At 40.8% G+C, this 21,612-nt stretch overlaps 1 protein-coding gene across 2 annotated transcripts in view; it reads left to right on the top strand.

The window, feature by feature from the left end:
- CFAP61 (cilia and flagella associated protein 61) overlaps positions 1-21,612 on the top strand; it is a 494,837-nt gene that overhangs the window by 340,814 nt on the left and 132,411 nt on the right. For both annotated transcript variants that reach the window (XM_073628153.1, XM_073628152.1), the window contains exons 22-24: positions 9,546-9,838; positions 11,250-11,577; positions 19,427-19,518. In XM_073628153.1, the coding sequence (XP_073484254.1) occupies positions 9,546-9,838; positions 11,250-11,577; positions 19,427-19,518 (713 nt within the window). The remainder of the gene's footprint in view (positions 1-9,545; positions 9,839-11,249; positions 11,578-19,426; positions 19,519-21,612) is intronic.

Below are 21,612 nucleotides of genomic sequence, written 5' to 3'. Positions count from 1 at the left end.
ATTGTGGCCAGCCTAAGGCACACCTGTGCAATAATAATGCTGTCTAATCAACATCTTGATATGCCACACCTGTGAGGTGGATGAATTATCTCGGCAAAGGAGAAGTGCTCACTAACACAGATTTAGACTTAGATTTGTAACCAATATTTGAGAGAAATAGGCATTTTGTGTACATAGAAAAAGTCGTAGATCTTTGCGTTCAGCTCATGATAAATAGGGGCAAACACAAAAGTGTTGCGTTTATAATTTTGCTCAGTGTATATACATCTATATCTCCAGATTTGCTGATACTTTTGACTTTTTTTTTTTTTTTTCTTAATGAAAGTAACCTGTGGCTAATGCAGAGTGAAATTTGGTATGTGATTTGTAGTGCCATTTAATAACCTTAGATATTTAAAAGGCTGGATCTCTTTTCTTTCTAAATGCCTTAATTTGTTTCTAAATTTCACTGTTTATATCATGAATTCAATTGCACTCTCCAGGTCATAATTAGCACTAATGAATAAAGCATTATTTCCCAGAATGTAAGCAGTATAATTTATTGAAAATATGGTATTATATTTATTTATGAAATTCAGGGGTGTTTAGTGGTATCAAAAAATGGATGAAAATACAAGGTGCTTGAGAGGTTTAAAGTAAAATTTTAATCATTCTGGGTCAGTATTTTTTTAAATAAATGTTTTTATGGTTTTGTATGATTTCTTGGCCATTTTTCAGAGAATATGAATGATAACACAAAAACTTTTCTTTCACTCATGGTTAGTGTTTGGCTGTTTGGCTGAAGCCATTTATTATCAATCAACTGTGTTTGCTGTTTTAAAATCATAATGGCAACAGAAACTACCCAAATGCCCCCGAGCAAAAGTTTACATACCCCCGTTCTTAATACCATGTATTGCCCACTTTAACATCAATGACAGCTTGAAGTCTTTTGTGGTATTTGTGGATGAGGCTCTTTACCTTCTCAGATGGTAAAGCTGCCCATTCCTCTTGGCAAAAAGCCTCCAGTTCCTGTAAATTCTTGGGCTGTCTGGCATGAACTGCACGTTTCAGATCTCCCCAGAGTGGCTCAATGATATTGGAGGTCAGGAGACTGAGATGGCCACTCCAGAACCTTCACTTTATTCTGCTGTAGCCAATGACATGACTTAGCCTTGTGTTTTGGATGATTGTCATGTTGGAATGACCAAGTATGTCCCATGAGCAGCTTCCTGGCTGATGAATGCAAATGTTCCTCCAGTATTTTTTGATAACATACTGCATTCATCTTGCCATCAATTTTGACCAAATTCCCTGTGCCTTTGTAGCTCACACATCCCCAAAACATCAGCGATCCACTTCCATGTTTAACAGTAGGAATGGTGTACCTTTCATCATAGGCCTTGTTGACTCCTCTCTAAATGTAGCGTTTATGGTTGTGGCCAAAAAGCTAAATTTTAGTCTCATCACTCCAAATGACTTTGTGCCAGAAGGTTTGAGGCTTGTCTCTGTGCTGTTTGGTGTATTGTAAGCGGGATACTTTGTGGAACTTGCATACTAATGGCTTTCTTCTGGCGACTCGACCATGCAGCCAATCTTTCTTCAAGTGCCTCCTTATTGTGCATCTTGAAATAGTACACCACATGTTTTCACAGAGTCCTGTATTTCACCTGAAGTTATTTGTGGATTTTTCTTTACATCCCGAACAATTTTCCTGGCAGTTGTGGCTGAAATTTTAGTTGGTCTACCTGACCATGGTTTGGTTTCAACAGAACCCCTCATTTTCCACTTCTTGATTAGAGTTTGAACACTGCTGATTGGCATTCCCAATTCTTTGGATATCTTTTTATATCCCTTCTGCTGTTTTATACAGTTCAACTACCTTTTCCCGCAGATCCTTTGACTATTCTTTTGCTTTCCCCATGACTCAGAATCCAGAAACATCAGTGCAGCACTGGATGAAATATGCAAGGGTCTGTCAGGAGTCCAGAAACTCATTGACCTTTTATACACACACACACTAATTACAAGCAAACAGATCAGAGATGAGGATGGTTACCTTTAATAGCCATTAAACCCCTTTGTGTCAACGTGTGCATGTTATCAGGCCAAATTTACCAATGTATGTAAACTTTTGATCAGGGTAAATTGGGTAGTTTCTGTTGCCATTATGATTTAAAAAGAGTAAACACAGTTGATTGATAATAAATTGCTTCAGCCAAACAATAACCATGAGTGAAAGAAATGTTATTGTGTTCTCATTCATATTCTCTGAAAAATGGCCAAGAAGTCATAAATTCTGCCAGGGTAACAAACATATGGACCAATACAAAAGCCTCCTCCCAAAACGTTATAGCACTCGAAGCAAGCTACAAAGTCCTTATGTGGTATTTGGTCCCTGCACGGATTAATAAATTCTTACCTGGATATCCCCCAGTATGCTTCCACGGCTGCAGAGAAAAAGGCACACATGTCCACATATGGTGGTCATGCCTGATTGTGCCGCTTTTCTGGACCTCTATCTTCCAGATGGCCTCTACACTACTCCGAGTTCCCTTAGACCCTGATCCAACTCTTGCATTGTTGAACCACATCACGATTGACTGTACTAGTGCCCAAAATCGCCTCCTCCTACATCTTACTACAGCGGCCAAGCAAACGATAGCTAAGGCTTGGAAAACCCCAATGCTAAATTTAATAGAAACTAATAATAGAATCACCCAAGCTATGATACACAACAAAATCGAAGCCACAATCTCAGACCGAGTCCCCCAACACCTTAAAATATGGCAGCCATGGATCGAACACTTTTTGCCCCCGGATTTTGATAAACACCTCCTAGAACCTTAACCTCCCCTATCCCCCAGGGTCCTTAACCAAACCTGACGGAAACCCATGCGACACCTCCGTCCCCTCCACCTGACAACTCTTGCCTTTCCTCTCTTATTTCTCCAACTAACCTGTTTTCCCCCCTTCACTCTACCCTCTTCTCTTATCCTACCTATACCAAAGGTGACATGATCAACTTGTGTATTGTATCTATCTGTTGCCTCTCTCTCATCCCATGGAATTATGCTCTCACCCCTTTCTTAATGTTACAGTAGATTTTTGCCTCTAAATGGCTTGTTCTACCCAGAATCAATTAAAATATAGTTGTTTGTGTTACCCTATTCTACTTTGTATCTCCGTAACAAACGCACTGTTCTATATATCACGCTAATAATACTCCCTTGTAAACTGTAATTATCTTTCGATATCCGCAACTGATTATTTGTTACTGTTCATCGATTGTTACCAATAAAAATATTTGAAAAGAAAATTCTGCCATGGTATGTAAACTTATGAGCACAACTGTGTGTGTGTATGTATGTGTATGTATGTGTATGTATGTATATATATATATATATATATATATATATATATATATATATATATATATATGTGTGTGTGTGTATAGGTGTGTGTATGTGTATGTGTGTGTGTGTGTGTGTGGATAGATAGATAGACAGACAGATAGATACACAGTGCATCCGGAAAGTATTCACAGCGCTTCACTTTTTCCACATTTTGTTATGTTACAGCCTTATTCCAAAATGGATTCATTCAAATTCATTATTTTCCTCACAATTCTACAAACAATACTCCATAATGACAACGTGAAAGACGTTTGTTTGAAATCTTTACAAATTTATTAAAAATAAAAAATGAAAAGAAATTACATGTACATAAGTATTCACGGCCTCTGCTCAATACTTTGTTGAAGCACCTTTGGCACCAATTACAGCCTCAAGTCTTTTTGAGTATGATGCTACAAGCTTGGCACACCTATTTTGGGCACTTTCTCCCATTCTTCTTTGCAGGACCTCTCAAGCGCCATCAGGTTGGATGGGGAGCATCGGTTAACAGCCATTTTCAGATCTCTCCAGAGATATTGAAACGGGGGTTCAAGTCTGGGCTCTGGCTGGACCACTCATTGACATTCACAGAGTTGTCCCGTAGTCACACCTTTGTTATCTTGGCTGTGTGCTTAGGGTAGTCCTGTTGGAAGATGAACCTTTGCCCCAGTCTGAGGTCCAGAGCACTCTGGAGCAGGTTTTCGTCAAGGATGTTAAGTGTACATTGCTGCATTCATCTTTCCCTCGATTCTGACTAGTCTCCCAGTTCCTGCCGCTGAAAAACATCCCCACAACATGATGCTGCCACCACCATGTTTCACTTTAGGAATGGTATTGGCCAGATGATGAGCGGTGCCTGGTTTCCTCCAGACATGATGCTTGCCATTTGGCCAAAGTGTTCAATCTGTGTTTCATCAGACCAGAGAATTTTGTTTCTCATGGTCTGAGAGTCCTTCAGGTGCCTTTTGGCAAACTCCAGACGGGCTGTCATGTGCCTTTTACTGAGGAGTGGCTTCTGTTTGGCCATTTTGCCATACAGGCTTGATTGGTGGAGTGTTGCAGAGATGGTTGTTCTTCTGGAAGGTTCTCCTCTCTCCACATGGAGACGCTGGAGCTCTGCCAGAGTGGCCATCGGGTTCTTGTTCACCTCCCTATGATCCTTCTCCCCCGATCGCTCAATTTGGTCAGGCGGTCCACTCTAGGAAGGGTCCTGGTGGTTTCAAACTTCTTCCATTTACGGATGATGGATCTGTGCCTCAATACAATCCTGTCTCAGAGGTCTACAGACAATTCCTTGGACTTTGTGGCTTGGTTTGTGCTCTGACATGCACTATTAACTGTGGGACCTTATATAGACAGATGTGTGCCTCTCCAAATCATGTCCATTCAACTGAATTTACCACAGGTGGACTCAAATCAAGTTGTAGAAACATCCCAGTGGAAACAGGACACACCTGAGCTCAATTTTGAGTGTCATGGCAAATGCGGGGAATACTTATGTACATGTAATTTTTTTTCATTTTTTATTTTTGATAAATTTGCCAGGAATTCAAACAAACTTCTTTCACATTGTCAATATGGGGTATTGTTTGTAGAATTTTTAGGAAAATGTAATCTCTTTTGGAATAAGGCTGCAACATAACAAAATGTGGAAAAAGTGAAGTGCTGTGAATACTTTCCGAATGCACTATATATATATATATATATCTATATATATATATATATAGATATATATATATATATATACAGTATCTCACAAAAGTGAGTACACCCTTCATATTTTTTGTAAATATTTTATTATATCTTTTCACGTGACAACACTGAAGAAATTACACTTTGCTACAATGTAAAGTAGTGAGTGTACAGCTTGTATAACAGTGTAAATTTGCTGTCCCCTCAAAATAACTCAACACCCAGCAATTAATGTCTAAACTGCTGGTAACAAAAGTGATACCTACTTTCCATCTTGAACAGTTGTACAGTCTACTTTCCTGTACTGAAATTGTTAACTAATTTCAGTGCACACTGTAAGCTATTCACAATGTGCGGAAAATGAGGCAGGCTCCATCTGCAGCATGTCAGATAGAGCCTGCCTCATTTCCTGGCTGGAGGAGGTCCAGTATTATTTCTTTTTTCTCCTCACCCTTAAACTCAGAAGGTTTTTTATCTTAATGCATTCTATGCATTAGCCTTCTGTGTACAGCAGCCACCCCAGCACCCCCTATTACTTACCTGAGCCTCATCTCTCTCCAGCGATGTCCACGAGTTCCTCAGCCATCCAGGACTCTCCTCCTGATTGTCTGAGACACAGCAGCGGTGCCATTGGCTCCAGCTGCTGTCAATCAAAGTCAGTTAGCCAATCAGGAGAGAAAGGAGTCAGGGCTGAACCGCAGCTCCATGTCTGAATGGACACAGGGAGCTGTGACTTGGCTTGGTTGCCCCCATAGCAAGCTGCTTGCTGTGGGGGCACTCGACAGGAGGGAGGGGTCAGGAGCACCGAAGAGGGACCTGAGAAGAGGAGAATCCAGGCTGCTCTGTGCAAAACCAACTACACAGGGCAAGTAAGTATACCTTGTTTGTTATTTTTGGAGAAAAAAAAATGAGACTTTACAATCACTTTAATGTTCCTGGCCCGCCCTTGAGGAGCTCAGGAGGAGCTCGATGTAATAACTTAGCAATGTTAGCACAGCGATCTCCCCACTGAGCTATTGTGTTCTGACCCCCCCGCCATAACACACAGTGATAGTTAGTAATTGAAAACAGAGCAGCAGCAACTGGTGAGGTAATTCCTTAGATGTCACCTCCTAAAAGCATGTTTGCTGTGTTAGATTGACAGCTCTTAGCGAATCAATAGGGACCCTTTTGTCTCAGAGTGCTAATTCTCTATATAGAGTGATTTAAACTACTTGCTAATGTCCACCTTACCACCTGCCCTCTGGATCCTGTTCCCTCACAAATGCTACGTTCACCCTCTGGCTCTATGCTACACTCTCTAACCCACATCTTCAATCTCTCCCTCTCTTCTGGCATCTTCCCCAACTCTCTAAAACATGCACTTGTCAGACCTATACTTAAAAAGCCCTCACTGGACCCATCCAATCTTAACAACCTACGCCCCATCTCCTTGCTCCCCTTCTTATCCAAACTCCTTTAACGTCTGGTCTACAACCGACTAAGCGTCCATCTCGCTGATAATAGCCAACACACCACAGAAACTGCTCTCCTAAAACTAACAAACGATCCACTAACGGCCAAAACCAATCGACACTATTCTGTACTCCTACTCCTGGACCTCTCTGCTGCCTTTGATACGGTTGACCACCCCCTCCTCCTCAAAAAACTCCACTCCTTTGGTGTCCGTGACTGTACATTTCGCTGGTTCTCTTCCTACTTATCCAACTGCACCTTTCTCTGTTGGGGTCCCCCAGGGTTCTGTTCTTGGACCTCTCCTATTTTCAATCAACACTGCCTCCCTGGGTCAACTGATAGCCTCCCATGGCTTCCAATACCACCTCTACGCTGATGACACCCAAATCTATTTCTCTACACCTAAATCTATTTCTCTACCCCTCAGCCCACTCCCTCTGTCTCCTCACGTATCACTAATTTACTATCAGATATATCAGTCTGGATGTCACACCACTTCCTCAAACTCATCTATCCAAAACCAAACTTATAATTTAATGCCACTGGTCACGGTAACTGATTAATAATTTAATGCCACTGGTCATGGTAACTGATTAATAATTTAATGCCACTGGTCACGGTAACTGATAAATAATTTAATGCCACTGGTCACGGTAAATGATTAATAATTTAATGCCACTGGTTATGGTCACTGATGAATAATTTAATGCCACTGGTCATGGTAAATGATGAATAATTTACTGCCACTGGTCACGGTAACTGATGACTAATTTACTGCCACTGGTCATGGTAACTGATGAATGAATTTACTGCCACTGGTCATGGTACCTTATTTCTTTTTGAGCAATTGCGTATAGTTTATATACTGTTTTTGTGTGTATTTGCTAAATTAAAGTGGGCTGGTCTGGATGAAGTCCATGGCCAAATTTTTGTCCCAGTCCAGCCCTGCCTGGTTCAGACCACCTCAGATATTATTCTGATTAGATTGAGATGTGGGCGGACACAATGGACAGCAAAGTACATACATGTTCTGAACAAGCAGTAATAGCACTTTAAAATAGGCCCTCATTCATCTCTGTATCTATAAGCATTGTGGGAAAATAGTTTTTTCACAATTTCACAACATCTTTAGCTTTTTTTCTATGAGAACAGAACCTTGGCAGACTACAAGACACTCTAATGTAAAACTGAAACCCAAGTCTAGAATCTCTGTTGGGTTTTTGAAGTGAAGAGAAAAAACTTCACATTAAGAATCCTTTTACATGGGTGCTGTTCTGACTTTTCCTCCATCCAGGAAAAAGGGATGCATGTAATTACTGTGGGTAGCCAAATGTAAGCAGAAGTGTGTCCTCCTATATCCGTTCACATTTGTTTAGGTCAGTAAAAGCAGACCTGGATGCAAACTTTGTTCTATTTGTTCTAATGAAACTGAACAGACCTGTATGTGAGCAGATATAGGCAGACACATATCCGCTTACACCTTTTTGTAAAGGGCCTTAAGCAGCTACAGAGGTCAGGGATTGTATTTTTAACCACTTGTCAACCACCCCATAGCAGATTTACTGTAACACGGCGGCTGCGCTGCTCAGGATCACGTATATGATGCATTTCCGGGTATCGGGAGTGAGTGCGTGCCGCCGACGGCTCGCTTCCGGTGTGATTTTACACAGCAGGAGCTAATAAGCGGCTTCCGCTGATCGTTTATTACACTGACAGAATGGCAGTCTGCCTGTGTAAACAAGTCAGTACAGAAGGCATGGATCCTGTGTTTCTGTAAAGCAGGAACACCGATCCATGTCTTCCACTAGTAAAAGCACCTCCCCCACTACAGTGAAATACCAGCTAGGCACACAGTTAACCCTTTGAATGCCCCCAATGTTAACCCCTTCCCAGCCAGTGTCATTAGTACAGTGACAGTGCATATTTCTAGCGCTGGTCACTGTAATAATGTCACTGGTCCCCAAAAAAGTGTCAAAAGTGTCAGTTGGGTGTCTGATTTGTCTCCCACAATATTGCAGTCCCACTATAAGATGTTGATCACCACCATTGCGAGTAAAAAAGAAAAAATATATCCCATAGTTTGTAGACGCAATAACTTTTGCGCAAACCAATCAAAACACGCTTATTTTTTTTAACCAAAAATATGTAGCTGAATGTATCAGTGCTGCCTATCAGTGCCCATCAATTCTATATATCAGTGCCTTCTCATCAGTGCCACCTTATCAGTGCCCATCAGTGCAGCCTCATCAGTGACCGTCAGTGAAGGAGAAAACAAAATTTTATAACAGAAACTAAGAAAAACTTTTTTTTTTTTCAAAAATGTTGGTCTTTTTTAGTTTGTTTAGCAAAGAATTAAAACCGCAGAGGTGATCAAATACCACCAAAAGAAAACTCTATTTGTGGGAATAAAATGATAACAGTTTAGTTTGGGTACAGTGTTGTGTGACCACGCAATTGTCTTTCAAAGTGTGACAGTACTGAAAGCTGTAAAGTTGTCCTGGGCAGGAAGGGGGGAAAGTGCTCTGTATTGAAGTGATTAAGTATATGGGGAAAATAATACATGTCATTTTCTTCTAGAGAGGACCATGATCATATTGCATTGTTTTGCAGGGAGTATGCGCTCACTGCCCATTGCTGTGTCAATCATGCAGCATTGTAATGAATGTACACTAGTTGAGTTGCACCCGTTCTATAGATCCAAATGCATCTATTAAACTGGTCTGTTCTTCAGTTCAATCCATGAAAATTTGTATTCTTTTTTGAAAAGGATATTTCTTTTATTTTGAAAATTACCAAATGCTATTCATCTAGGCTAAGCACACTCTACTTTTGTGGGATGTTTTGTTCAGATTCTTCTTTAGATTTTCTAGTTTGGAGTTGCTAGGCAACACTGTTTGCTTCCAACATCAGATAAATAATAGGGTCACCGAGAGCAAACCTGTATCATAAAAATTCTGTTATACCAATATGGTCCTTCTCTGCCTTTTAATGATTTTTTTTTATATATTTGTGTGTATTTTTCAGGTAATGTGATTGTATATGGGAATACACTTGATGCATACACAACAGTTGGCACGCTTTTGTCAATCGGAATTAGTGGCATTCGCATCCATTTGGTACAGCCTCCACTAACATCGAATATCACTTGCTTTAACAACTACACGATAGAAGAAACTGTGCAGAAAGCCTTGATGGCAGCTGGTGTTACTACCTACTACAACTGCAAGCTGGCACAGTGGAATGACGGGGCCGATCCTGACCCTATACATTGTGCTTCATTTACTACTGACACAAAGCCACTGAGGCTACAGTGTTCTGTAAGTACAAAGCTAACATTTATATATTTTGTTCTGCATCTTGAAGTTGGATGAATTTAAATAACGTGCGAGTTCCATTATTTTACTAAGTGTTCTATTTGAAATGCCTCCTTATGCAAGAGGCATATCTCCTGTAGACAGTATGGCAGCTTGTTGACTTAAAGTTGTATTAAATGTCACAAAAAAAATATAACAGGTCCCCTGCAGGTTTATGACACAATGTGCTGGTATGCACATTTTGACAGACTTACTGGTCAAAGGATGTCTCGTCAGCATTGTGCCGTCAGTGCCTGAGTCCTTCCATCTTGTGCGGTCTTCCTTCCAGGTTCGCCCTGTTTGGCCAGGCTTCAATAATCTCACTGCTGCACATGCGCACAGGAGTCACTTCCTCACGCTATAGAGCAGGTGCCATAAATGTATTCTGAGCTGCACATGCGTGGCAGAGGGTACATTACCAGGCAGGGGAAGCATTTATGACAAAGGAGACCATTTAAGTCCCTTGTGTCATAAAAACCCTGCCTATCAGCGTTTTTCTTTTTCAATTTCAATTTACCGCTTTACCAAGATCCGCAGGCAGTGTCAACTCACCAAGAAGTAAAATCCAAGTTAGTTTTTTCAAGACAGGAAGGTACAAAAGATTTTTTTAATGGGTTTTTGTTAGAGGCAAAAAAGCATTTAAGGATGGAAAAACAACCTATATACTCAACGAGGGTAAAAACTAAATTAACTTGGAGCATGGGGTGACTAAGAGTGTTTAACTGGGAACTGTATTAAAACACAAAACAGAGAGGGTCACAAATGAACATACCAAATACAAACATTAAATTATAAATTGGGTGTCTTCAGAGCAGATATCTGCTCACATTTGGCCCTGCCTCCTTAGGGGGCACATTTGAGTTTTGGATCAGAGGAGGCATTGAATGAGCTGGTGAGAAGCTGAGATGCTGCTCACCCATGCACATACAGGCACTGGGGGTCCCCTGTAGGGGAAAAAAAAGAGAGGTTAGTTATTTTGGAATGCAGATCGGAGAAGGAGGTCTATTACCTTGTTGCACCAACTTTCAAAGCATATTTTCTCCCACTGACTTGAAAAAAGTTGTCCCTGGAATTTCTTTTTAAATCGTGGGCAACTATGCTATCAGATATATCCATAAATAAACTATGGAAAGACTAATTATATACATCTTTCCTGCAAAATCTGGCTCTGGATTGTATGTTCTCAGAACACCAGGTTAAGATTTTAAATAGCAGGAACTAGAATGAAAAGAAATGAAAGTAAAATTCTGGGCAAGTAGGTTGTGTTCTTTTGTTTATGTACAGTATATGCTACATGTTTAAGTGCACTTGTATATAACTTTAAAATTAGTGCTGCAACTTATTGGTCTAATATTTTAATATCTTTTTCCTGTAGGTGGTATTTAGCTTTTTCCAGAAGGGAGTAGATCATCAGGCCTTCATAGCAATAAATGATGCATGTCTAGTATATGACAGGAGGCTGGTCATTGACACCACATTTCACACAAACGACATATCTATAAGAGCAGCAGGACCATTGACCAAGTACTCTAATAGGTATTATGCAAATGAATGGTCTCATAGTTACTTCAGCTCAAAGGAAATTGGCTGTCAGCTAGCTGCTTGTATGCTGCCTCTCTTTGACCCAACACTGGAACCAATGAGTGAGCCTCCACAAGAACAAGACAAGCTCATCACAATTTACAAAGGTCCTGTTATTCAAGGTATGATCTAAGCAGTGAATATCAACACTGTGGGGTTGATTTACTAAAACTGGAGAGTACACAATCTGGTGCAGTAACAAGAACAATAAAAGGTTCTGTATAAAAGAGGTGGTCCTAACAGAAGACTGTTGATATGGGTGCCAAATATTGTGTGGCTACAAGCTCCATGAATAGAAGTTAGATGCTGTTTATAAACCTAGACCTTAAACTAGCCTTCTTAACTTAAGCCCAATCTTTAAGGCCCCTTTCACAAGGGCTTGTCTATTTGAGGGACTCCACTTGTTCAGCGGGGGATCGATCTGCTGATCTCCACTGAGCAGGCGGACGACAGCTCCATCTCCACTCACTGTGCAGAGACGGACCTGTCAGACCTGCTCTCCTCTATGGGGAGATTGAATGAAACGAACCGCCTGTCCATTTTCATCCAATCCCATTCACCAGACGAATGGAAAATAGGGTCACCCTCCGTCTGGACTTGGCGGGCAGGATCGGATCTTATAGCGACAGATGTCAGCGGACATGTCACCGCTGACATCCACTGCCCCATAGGGGTGAATGGAGTGTCCAATCAGGTCTGCCTGAAAAACTGAAAGCCTGTGTGAAAGAGCCCAAAATGTATTCCTAAACCTTGCTGCTGACAACCAGGTTCCCTTTCACACGAGCTTTCCGATCAAGTCCATCTGTCAGTTTTTCAGGCAGACCTGATCGGACCTTCAATTCAACCCTATGGAGCGGCGGATGTCAGCGATGACATGTCCGCTGACACCTGCTGCTATCCGATCCGATCCGATCCTCTCCACCAAATCCAGATGGATGGTGGTTTTATTTTCCATCTGTCTGGCAGATCGGATGAGATTGGATAAAAACAGACAGGCGGTCCATCTTTATTCGATCTCTCCATAGAGGAGAGCAGGACTCTGCGGCACAGTGAGCAAAGACGGACCTGTCATCCGCCTGCTCAGTGGAGGTCAACAGAGCCATCCCCCGCTGAACAAGTGGAGTCTGTCAAACGGACAAGCCCGTGTAAAAGGGGCCCTAATTTCAATTTAAGTTTATTGCATCAGTGATACATGCTGTAGTATCATTGTGATAAATTTTACCATGATTATGCTACTTGCAATCATATCATCTCATCTGAAATGTAATGCAATTAACGTTCTGGTGCCTATTTTTAATGTGCCAAACTAGTGATGCTGAAAAACCTTTACCAAATCGAGCCGAGCAGAGTTGCTTAAATAAATAGGATAAAAGGCACTTGTCCATTCAGATGATACACAAAGATGAAATATTTTAATAAACTATCTATCCCTCTCTGTGTGCTTTGAAATTCACTAAGCCCCCACCACCGGATGTGCCACCCCGGCAAATCTCAAAGGATTCCCAGGTTTAACCCCAGCAAATTCTTGTAGAAGCTTTAAGGTGTAGGACTGTTTTGCAGTCAGGTTTGGGAAAACCTCACTATATGATTGCTGTGTGTTCCCATTCACACGGCAAGCATAAAAAAAATATATTTATTACCTTTTGATTTTTATTAGATGATTCCCATGGTCAAGCCCCGTGGGCAGGGTGAAACGCATCAGTGGGCATGACCTGGATGGAGTCTAGGCTGAGGCTGCTTTTACTCTTTACATGAGGGTTTTGTGTAATGTGCGGCTCCTAGGACCTCTTTTCCTTCTTCACCATTAGAAGAAGGTGTCATGGCTGACTGCAAGATCTGTCCCAAGAGAAAGGCAAAGAACTGGCTGAACTTTCTCTCAATAACATACCATAGAGAAGCCCATATTCTAAACCTTTAAAGCTGCAACAAATAACCTGTAGCTAAATATCTTGCTGAATTCAGTAAATGTAAAGACTGCCTGGTGCCCAATACTTGGCTTGTGTGTCCCTTACCCCAGCAGCTGACCGGAAATCTAAACAAACCTATGTCTGCATTTAAGCCATGGTTGAATTTAAGATTACCTTTCTAACATAAATGACCTAAACTTCCCTGGATTCAGTAAAATCACTCTAGCTAACTAGAAAAACATACTTATCATGGCAATAAATACAATTGAATAGTTTTCTAAATAGTTACTCTACAAAAATGTTCCGAGCAAGGATAATACATTACATAGATAGCATTCCTCATTTCAAAGATGATTATATTCTCTATTTTTAATGCCATGCCATTCATCACATAGTTAATGTTTATCAATCCTAATGGAATAAGAACCACATTCAGGTAGAATTCTCTGAGGAACATTTTGTGCTATGTTAGACTCAATACTTCTACATGTTCATAAATACATACACGGAATTCTTTTTGGGGTCACATGTAAACGTAAAAACCTATACTGTTTATGTCATTTAATATATTTTATGGAATCTGAATTTATTACGCTTCTCTGCTTTGTGTTGCCTGCTTTTTTTGTGCGTTTGTGTTTTTTTTTCACCTTCCTCTCTCCCCATATGCATTTTTTTTTTTTGTAAATTCTTTTTATTGATTTTAAAAGTTAAGGTATACAAAACAAAGCCTATTGAGCATAGTCATGCTTGTAGAGTAACTACACTTTTGTTGAGAAAAAAAAAAAACATTCCCCTCTGGGTGATCTATGTACATTGCAGGGATTTTAACAAACTTTATTGCAGAATCCTACCTTTTGTTATTCTGAAGAAATACATGTGTGTTTCTTTATGTCTGTGTGGTATGTGAATCTAATGGGAGTGGTTTCATAATTTATCAACCAGCTGCTGCACCTGCAGGCCTCTAATGAGGAAAATTGCAGTCAGTATCCCTTTACACGGTATTTGCTATTGGGAGTATCTCACCAAAAATGATATTTTTGTTGCAGGGGATGCCTGAATTCTAACTTGTGCCTTAGTACAGACTGAGAAAATCAGTGAGCCAACCACACAAGCAGGAATTGACATACAGTGGGGACGGAAAGTATTCAGACCCCCTTAAATTTTTCGCTATTTGTTATATTGCAGCCATTTGCTAAAATCATTTAAGTTCATTTTTTTCCTCATTAATGTACACACAGCACCCCATATTGTCAGAAAAACACAGAATTGTTGACATTTTTGTAGATTTATTAAAAAAAACCCCTGAAATATCACATGGTCCTAAGTATTCAGACCCTTTGCTCAGTATGAGTCTTTTTGGGAAAGATGAAACAAGTTTTTCACACCTGGATTTGGGGATCCTCTGCCATTCTTCCTTGCAGATCCTCTCCAGTTCTGACAGGTTGGATGGTAAACGTTGGTGGACAGCCATTTTTAGGTCTCTCCAGAGATGCTCAATTGGGTTTAAGTCAGGGCTCTGCCTGGGCCATTCAAGAACAGTCAAGGAGTTGTAGTGATCCCCATATGCACTCTTGTGGGTCGTTTTTGCAGGATGGTATCTCTGCAATGTGTTTTTGATATCAAATAGGTGTTTGCTGAGTAATTATGGGTATAGTTTTTTATAATGCAAAGGGATTGGCATCACAGATAAAGAGGCATACAGTAAGCTACTCCACAAGCTATCCCCCTTTAAAGTGATTGTAAAGGTTCCTTTTTTACTTTAAAAAAATCACAAACATGTTATACTTACCTCCTCTGTGCAAGGGTTTTGCACAGAGTGGCCCTGATCCTCCTTTTCTGGGGTCCCCCAGCGGCGCTCCTGACTCCTCCTTTGCATCGAGTGCCCCCACGGAGAGCCGCATCCCATGGGGCCACTCGTGTGGGCGCGCTCCCGAGTCTTGCTGCTGCATCCATTGACACAGACAGCAGGATCGGCCCTGCCCCCCTGGATCCCGTGTCACTGGATTTGATTGACAGCAGCGGGAGCCGATGGCTACCGCCGCTATCAATCTGTCCAATGAGGACCCGAGACAGCGGCTGGAGCTGCTGGGCTCGTTCCCGTTGCTGGAACGATCGGGTTCAGGTAAGTAAAAGGGGGGCTCTGGGGGTGCAGCTGCACCACAGAAGGCTTTTCACTTTAATGCATAGAATGCATTAAGATGAAAAACCACAAGACTTTACAACTCCTTTAAAGGCAACATAGCAGTGTTAATTTGGGCGACGAAAATATTTTCGCCATCATTTTCTTCAGCTGCATGTTTTCAGTGACGAAAATGAAACGAAAAAATTCTAAGTAAGTCAATTGACAAAAAATTAAAACAAAAATCTATTTTGAGGGACGTTTACCTACCTAAACTTTCCTCGGAGCTCCACCTGTCTTTTAAAGTTTTAGCCCCCTGACAAGCTGTATTGGCTTAGAGACGCAGGCTCCCTCTGTCTGCCTGGCTGCTGCCTGGGAGTTCTGGAACAATGCCCTGCAAACCACGTGGTGAGTGTTTCCCCTATCAGCAAGGTAGCAGTGCTTAGCACTGTGCAAAATATCAGCTTCCCCCCGACCAGTTCTCTGCCCTGTGCACACCTCACTCCATTTACTTCTCCATACCCACTACATTATTTTTACTTCAGATGTATATGTTGAGTTTGGAAATTCTAGAGAAGTGCTTTAAGTGGAAGTTCAGCCAAAAACTAATTTCTAAATCTACTGACAGCCACATTCTAAGACTAATCTATCTAACCCTGTAAAGCAAAAATTGCTATACATACCTTTTTTGCAGCTGATCCAGTCCAGTCACCAGCAGCCGATCTGTGTCCAAGGGACAGCCGACAACGGCTGAGAAATGTCTGGGAAGTGAAATCACCCATAGAGTTACTATGGGGCTTCCCTTATTGGCTGCCTCTCCTGCACGCGCCTACACAGAGAAGCCGCCGCTGACACCTTAGCGTGGGACCAGACTGGATTGGCTGTAGAAAAGCTATGTAGAGCAATTTTTGCTTTACAGGGCTAGATAGATTAGTTTTGATTTAGAGTTAGTTCGTTTTTAGCTGAACTTTTACTTTAATGCTATACAATTTACCTACTTATGGACCGCCCGCTGCAGTTGTACGTCAGCTCTTTGAAGAGGAATATCGTTGTTATGGCAGCAGCTAGCCGCCATAACCCCCGGTGTCCTCTTCTCCAGTGGGCGATCCGCTTTCAGATAAAAGCGGTCTCAGCGACAGATTTGCGGCAAGATCACTTTTATTGGGGGCTGGAGAGGGGTTTCCCGCCGCGCTCTGGGGGTCTCTGCCGCTTACCGGACTCGCTGGTAGCGACGGAGACGATTGCGTCTGCTCCCCTGGTGGCCTGGCTGCTAAATGAGGGGAAGATGGTCCCCATTTAGCTCTATAGCACTGACTGGCGGAAGCGACGTCAAACGTCACTTCTGCCCAATAAAGGAGAATTTTTTTTTTTCAAATTACTTTATTTTTATTTTTTTATTGCATTTTAGTGTAAATATGCAAGCAATAGGGGGAAAAGCGAACTTAGGACTTTAAATGGGATGCAAGGGAAGGTTTGCGCCCCCATCCTTAATATCATGAAAAAGAGGGGGGGAGCTTGGGACTTTGAATGAGGTGCGCATGATGCAGCCCAATCACACTCACAGAGGTGCAAACATATGTATGTTTATTAAGGACCAATGATCAACATAGCATAAAAACGTATTGCATACATTAGACATAAAATAATCGCATATAGACAATAAATCTATGTATATACAACCATGGGACATGGGTAGGTACAATTATGCATCTTAAGCCCCCAAGCAAGATAAAAGTCATGTGAAGTAAAAAACATCTAAAAATTGGTCAATGTGTGTTTGATGCATCAAAGGTAGGCCCGACGCTGCGTTTCATGGACTTCAATCCACTCTTCAGGAGCCAGATGCATCTAAATTCTATAAAAAATGTATGAAAAGCAATATAGTTTCATGGGTCTAACAAAATCAGCAGAAAAGGGGGAAATTTGGGTGTAATGGGCCATGACAAAAAAGGTTACTCACTCTTTTTGACCCCAGATCTCATATTTAAGAGGTCCTGTCATGCCTTTTTCCTATCATACGAGATGTTTACATTTCTTGTAATAGGAATAAAAAAATGTAAAGTGCCCCGTCCCGCCGAGCTTGCACGCAGAAGCAAACGCATACGTGAGTAGCACCCACATGAAAGCGGTGTTCAAACCACACATGTGAGGTATCGCCACGATCGTTAGAGTGAGAGCAATAATTCTAGCCCTAGACCTCCTCTGTAATTCAAACTGTTAACCTATAGACATTTTTAAATGTCGCCTATGGAGTTTTTTAAGGGTAAAAGTTTGTCGCCATTCCATGAGCGGGCGCAATTTTGAAGCGTGACGTGTTGGGTATCAATTTTGCTTGGCATAACATTATCTTTCACAATATAAAAAAAATTGGGCTAACTTTACTGTTGTCTTATTTTTTTAATTCAAAAAAGTGGATTTTTTCCAAAAAAGTGAGCTTGTAGGACCGCTGCGCAAATACAGTGTGACATAAAGTATTGCAAAAGTATTGCAAAGACCGCCATTTTATTCTCTAGGGTGTTGGAAATATATATATATATATATATATATATATATATATATATATATACACAGTATATATATAAAACGTTTGGGGTTCTAAGTAATTTTCTAGCAAAAAAAAAATATTTTAGCTTGTAAACACCGAGTCTGAAAAATAGGCCCGTTCCTTAAGTGGTTAAAGTGATTGTAAAGTCTCGTTTTTTTTTTTTTAAATAACAAAGGACTTGTGTACATCGCTGGATAGAAATGGGGCTCAGGTAAGTATTGGGGGGGCTGCTGCACACAGAAGGCTTTTTATATTAATGCAAATAATGAATTAAGATAAAAAAAACCTTCTGCCTTTACAACCCCTTTAACTAAACCCATTAGATTTAAGTTAGTCAACTAAAATGTACTGGAGATTTTAGTCGACTAAAATACGACTAAAACTAAAACAATTCAGATGACTAAAACTTAAAAGTCATTTTAGTCAAAAGAGTATGACTAAAACTAAACCAAAATTAACACTGCAACAGAGTGTGCAAACAGCTATCCCATTTTCAAAAGGCAGCCTCTTCCAGACTCTATTTAACAAGATTTCCACAGTGGTTTCAGCTACTGTGGCAATAGGATTTTATAAGTCTGTGTCACTATAGAATAACAGTAATGCCGCGTACAGACGATCGGACATTCCGACAACAAAATCCTGGATTTATTCCTGATTGATGTTGGCTCAAGCTTGTCTTGCGTACACATGGTCTCACAAATGTTGGCGGAAATTCCAAACATCAAGAACACGGTGATGTACAACACGTACGACGAGCCAAGAAAAATGAAGTTCAATAGCCAGTGCGGCTCTTCTGCTTGATTCCGAGCATGCGTGGAATTTTGTGCGTCGGAATTGTGTACACACGATGGGAATTTCCGACAACGGATTTTGTTGTCGGAAAATTTGAGAACCAGATCTCAAATTTTGTTTGTCCGATGGAGCTTACACATGGTCGGAATTTCCGACAACAAGCTCCCATCGAACATTTGTTGTCGGAATTTCCAACCGTGTGTACGCGGCATCATAGTGATGGTAATAGTGGTATATACTGTAATATACTGTATACTGTAATAGTGGTATATACTGTTATTGTATACTGTATACAGCTGCTATTAGAGGGGGTTGTGTATAAACCACAAAACATACAAAAACCTATTTTTTTTTATTACATAAAACCATGTCTATTTTTTTATTTTTTTTACTTTATATTATTTGTTATAATTAATAGTGTAAATTTAAATAATGCTTGCCAGAATTCCTTTATATTAATTGGGCATGCAAACAAGGTCATAAAACAGACATTTCTGTAGATAGGTTTTCTCTTACGTGTTTGCTATACCCACATTTTATGAGAATTATAATTTTGTTTAAGTCTAGGAAGGTTACGGTATTTGTTGTAATGATTTCTGCTCTGATAGGTGGAATTGTACCTGGAGGTTATCACTATTTACATGTCAGCAAGCCTGCACTCCCTTGTCCATTACAAGCTCAGATGCTGCAGCCCAACTATGTAAGTATCTGTATCTGCTGGATTGCATATATAAAAATGTTACCTACTGTAAGATTATTAAGTACAACACAAGTATGTATGAAATGCATGGGCTTTAGTGCTACACTGTTTATTTTTTAAATGTGTAATCCATAAATCACAAGATTTGCTGATATACAGGGGATTTAAGTGACTTGGAATGTGACACAATTGTTGGTGAACAGATGGGCTGGCCTGAATATTTCAAAAATTGCTGACCTACTGGGATTTTCACGCACAACAATCTCTAGAGCTTACAGAGAATGGTCCGAAAAAGAGAAAATATCCAGTGAGCGGTAGTTGTGTGGATGAAAATGCCTTATTGATATCAGTGGTCAGAGGAGAATGGGCAGACTGGTTCGAGATGATAGAAAGGCAACAGTAACTCAAATAACCACTCCTTGCAACCAAGGTATGCAGAATACCATCTCTGAATGCTCAACACATCCTTGAAGCACATGGGATACAGAAGCAGAAGACCACTCTGGGTGCCACTCCTGTCAGCTAAGGACAGGAAACAAAGGCTAAAATTCACACAGGCTCACCAAAGTTGGACAATAAAAGATTGGAAAAATGTTGCCTGATTTGATGAGTCTGGATTTCAGCTGTGACATTCAGATGGTGGGGTCCGAATTTGGCGTAAATTACATGAAAGCATGGATCTATTCTGCCTTGTATCAACGGTTCAGGCTGGTGGTGGTGTAATGGTGTGACGGATATTTTCTTGACACACTTTGGGTCTCTTAGTACAAATTGAGCATCGTTTAAACGCCACGGCCTACCTGAGTATTGTTGCTGACCATGTCCATCCCTTTATGACTACAGGGTACCCATCTTTTGATGGCTACTTCCAGCAGGATAATGCTGCATGTCACAAAGCTCAAATCAACTCAAACTGGTTCTTGAACATGACAATGAGTTCACTGTACTCAAATGGCCTCCACAGTCACCAGATTTCAATGCAATAGAGCACCTTTGGGATGTGGTGGAACGGGAGATTTGCATCTTGGATGTGCAGCCAACAAATCTGCTGCAACTGTGTGATGCTATCATGGCTCAAACACACTCTTGTTCCCAAGGAAAGGTCATATACTTAACTCTGGCATCAGCTTCCACAGGAACAAGACAGCAAGAGAAATACAAACAGCGATGGTTGCATGCATGATCTTTTCATCTCAAAACAATAGAGCTCCCCCTATGCTATTGTCCAGAAACCTGAGACCACCCACAGGGCGTAGCCCTTTCAAGAAACAGCTCCTATTGTAAGTGATGTCCCAGCAATGCATGGCCCTTCCCCCCCTCAGCCACATGGCCACTTGAATATGCGGCAGCCATTTTCAAAAGCAACTTCAAACCAAATCTTTTCTAAACGACCATCAAAGTTCACTAAACCATTTGTAGGTGAAAAATATTATTACATTTATGGGGACATGTGTCTGGCATCAGTTAAAAAATATACACAATCGGCTTGGTCCCATACATAGTTAATCACAGTTCATAGGTTTCTATTTCTCATATACATCACAAACTTATTACACAACATACAGTTTCTTATCAGCCTACTCAGTCATACAAAGCATTCACTTTGGGTTTGTAAATGGGACCTACAGAGGATTTAAATAAGTGCTCCCCCAATTAATAGACCTACTTACAATGACAAAAATATAACCTACAATTAAAGTCCCACCATTATACAGAAAGAGACAAAAAACATAAGGTAAACATGAATAACAAAGGAAGGTGGTGGCTTCAGAATCAGCCAATCAGACACTTGTATACTTTCAAAAGAACCACTCACACACATGTATATATTCAAATAGAATTCCAGTAGTGACGTGTGCAGATGGTCATGTGCAGAGCCATGCGGCAAGCGTCTTGTGAGACACAAAGTGTCTCACAATTTGAACACTACTTACATGGCTCTGAACACGACTGTGTGCGCATTCCCACTGCTACCAATGACGCGAGCCGTACTCTATCATGGCTCAGTGGACCATAATTTTGTATGGTTATGCTATGGTTCCCATGTACGCAGATCTGTTTACTAAAAGCATTAATGCAGTCTCCATGAGGTGG

The sequence above is a fragment of the Aquarana catesbeiana genome, linkage group LG04 (genome assembly GCF_042186555.1).
Source record: "Aquarana catesbeiana isolate 2022-GZ linkage group LG04, ASM4218655v1, whole genome shotgun sequence".
NCBI classification, from domain to species: domain Eukaryota; kingdom Metazoa; phylum Chordata; class Amphibia; order Anura; family Ranidae; genus Aquarana; species Aquarana catesbeiana.
This window is presented reverse-complemented; position numbering and strand designations above follow the sequence as displayed.